Here is a 1,783-nt window from a genome sequence, read left to right as displayed (position 1 = left end):
GGAAAGAGGCTACAGTCCCAGAAGTCCTTCTGCCTGTGGCTTACAAAGCTGAGTAATGTTTGCCAACAATGGTCCTGTCAGTGACATGTCAACAACACATTTATTTTAAAAAGGCTAAATTCAAGTTTTAAACACAAGTAACTGCAAAAGAAAAAAACCACAACTTTGGTTGATTATCCATCTTGTTAAATATGTCAAAGTTAGCAATCAACAGCTTCTCTAGGAAGTCTCCAGGAGCAGACAGGTCAGCTCACTCCTTACTGGGAAGGTCAGACACCTAGCAGTGACACTGGAAATGCTGCCATGCCAGCGTCACACATGCTCACAACATCTCAGCCAGCATTTGGGAGGCTAATGGTGCGTACAAAGTCTGAGCTGATCAGCTGCAGCCAACTTGGGCTGCCGTGAACTCACCGAGACAAATAAATAAAAAAAGCAACAAGAAAAAAAAATAAAGCCAAGCACCTCTAGGGCCAGACCCCGAAAACACAGGAATCAAAGCTTTTTTTTTTTTTTTCTCCTCTCCCTATTTACAAAATGCCATTTAGAGTTGATGTGGCCACTTCAGTACTGTGAGGAAATGTCTTTTACGCTAAGCAGTCGTAAGTGTGTTGTTCACGGATGCTGTGGCCTGTGCACCACGTAGTGTCCCACGGGGTGTGCCCCTCCAACCAAGGCACACGGAGGGAGTTCAGTCTTCTGTTTCTTCATATGTTGTCTCGTCAAACGGCCGGTCCAAGAGAGGTACCAAACGGTGACGGGAATATTTCAGTTGCAAAAGGTCCCCAACTTCATTGATTTCTTTTAAAGCCTGAGAAAGAGACCACAGTATGTCAGCAGAGGAGACGGATGCAAGCAAGTTATCAGCACATCTTCCTCTTTACGTGCCTGCAGGCTACTCTGACAGCCATTTTACTCAAGTGAGATTTTACTGTGCTAGAAGTCTGTAGCTTCAGAGGTGCATAGGATTTGGTTTTGATTTTAGCATTCGGAAGTCTCAAGACCAAGTGAGCAGCACTGGTCACTTAATGAAAAATGGCTCTGCACCCACCTGCCTACTCTGCTTCCAAGGCAGGATTGTAATGTCCAGCAATATCAAGTCAAATTTTACAGTCAGACCCCTAAAAACCCCCATGACTATTCATAGACAGAGAAACTGAGAACAATGTTCCTCCCTTCCTGGAGGTAAGAAGGCTGAAACAGGAAAAAAAAAAAAGTAACTGGAGGTTTGACTTCTCTTTATGTATCGTTCAGTTTGGAAACAGCATGTGTGTTAGTGCACCATCTCTGACCCACCACGTTTTAAAAACTGCAAGACAGCAAAAGGCAAACTGCAATCTTGTGCTAACAGGTTCTGTTCATGCATTTGTTCTATCTACACTTGGTTAATTTGCACTGTCCATATACAACTAGAGACGTTAAGTTCTGCATCATAAACAACATTGCATGGGAGATCTTTGCCAGCCGATTCAAGGAATGAAATAAAAGTGGATTTGGGTAGGATCCCAAGAATTTTCTCCCTAGAAATCAAGCCCCACTGACTGAAGTTGTCACAAAGGCAACACTCGGGCAACTGATGGCCCAGAACACTGCTAGTGAGCTAACAAAACCTTTCACCGTTTTGACCTGAATGCAAATGTTATGAAGTTTACCAGAGATCAAACATCTGCGAGCGTAAGAACTGAGGAAAGTCCCGGCTCAGGTAATCATACTTTTCTATGTTGCAATCTCTTTGATAAGACACTGGTTTACGATAGGGTTTGTTAAAAGCCAAACCCTAAGC

At 43.5% G+C, this 1,783-nt stretch overlaps 1 protein-coding gene across 1 annotated transcript in view; it reads right to left on the bottom strand.

Moving 5' to 3' along the window:
- Positions 1-81: 81 nt before the first annotated feature.
- Positions 82-1,783, bottom strand: part of LOC104536747 (serine palmitoyltransferase 2-like) — a 6,699-nt gene continuing 4,997 nt past the window's right edge. Inside the window, exon 3 of the mRNA XM_010179461.1 lies at positions 82-811. Coding sequence (XP_010177763.1) covers positions 692-811 — 120 coding nt within the window. The 3' untranslated portion in view covers positions 82-691. The remainder of the gene's footprint in view (positions 812-1,783) is intronic.

The sequence above is a fragment of the Mesitornis unicolor genome, unplaced genomic scaffold (genome assembly GCF_000695765.1).
Source record: "Mesitornis unicolor isolate BGI_N332 unplaced genomic scaffold, ASM69576v1 scaffold7572, whole genome shotgun sequence".
NCBI classification, from domain to species: domain Eukaryota; kingdom Metazoa; phylum Chordata; class Aves; order Mesitornithiformes; family Mesitornithidae; genus Mesitornis; species Mesitornis unicolor.
Note: the sequence above shows the minus strand (reverse complement) of the source record. Positions and strands in the feature narration are given on the sequence as shown.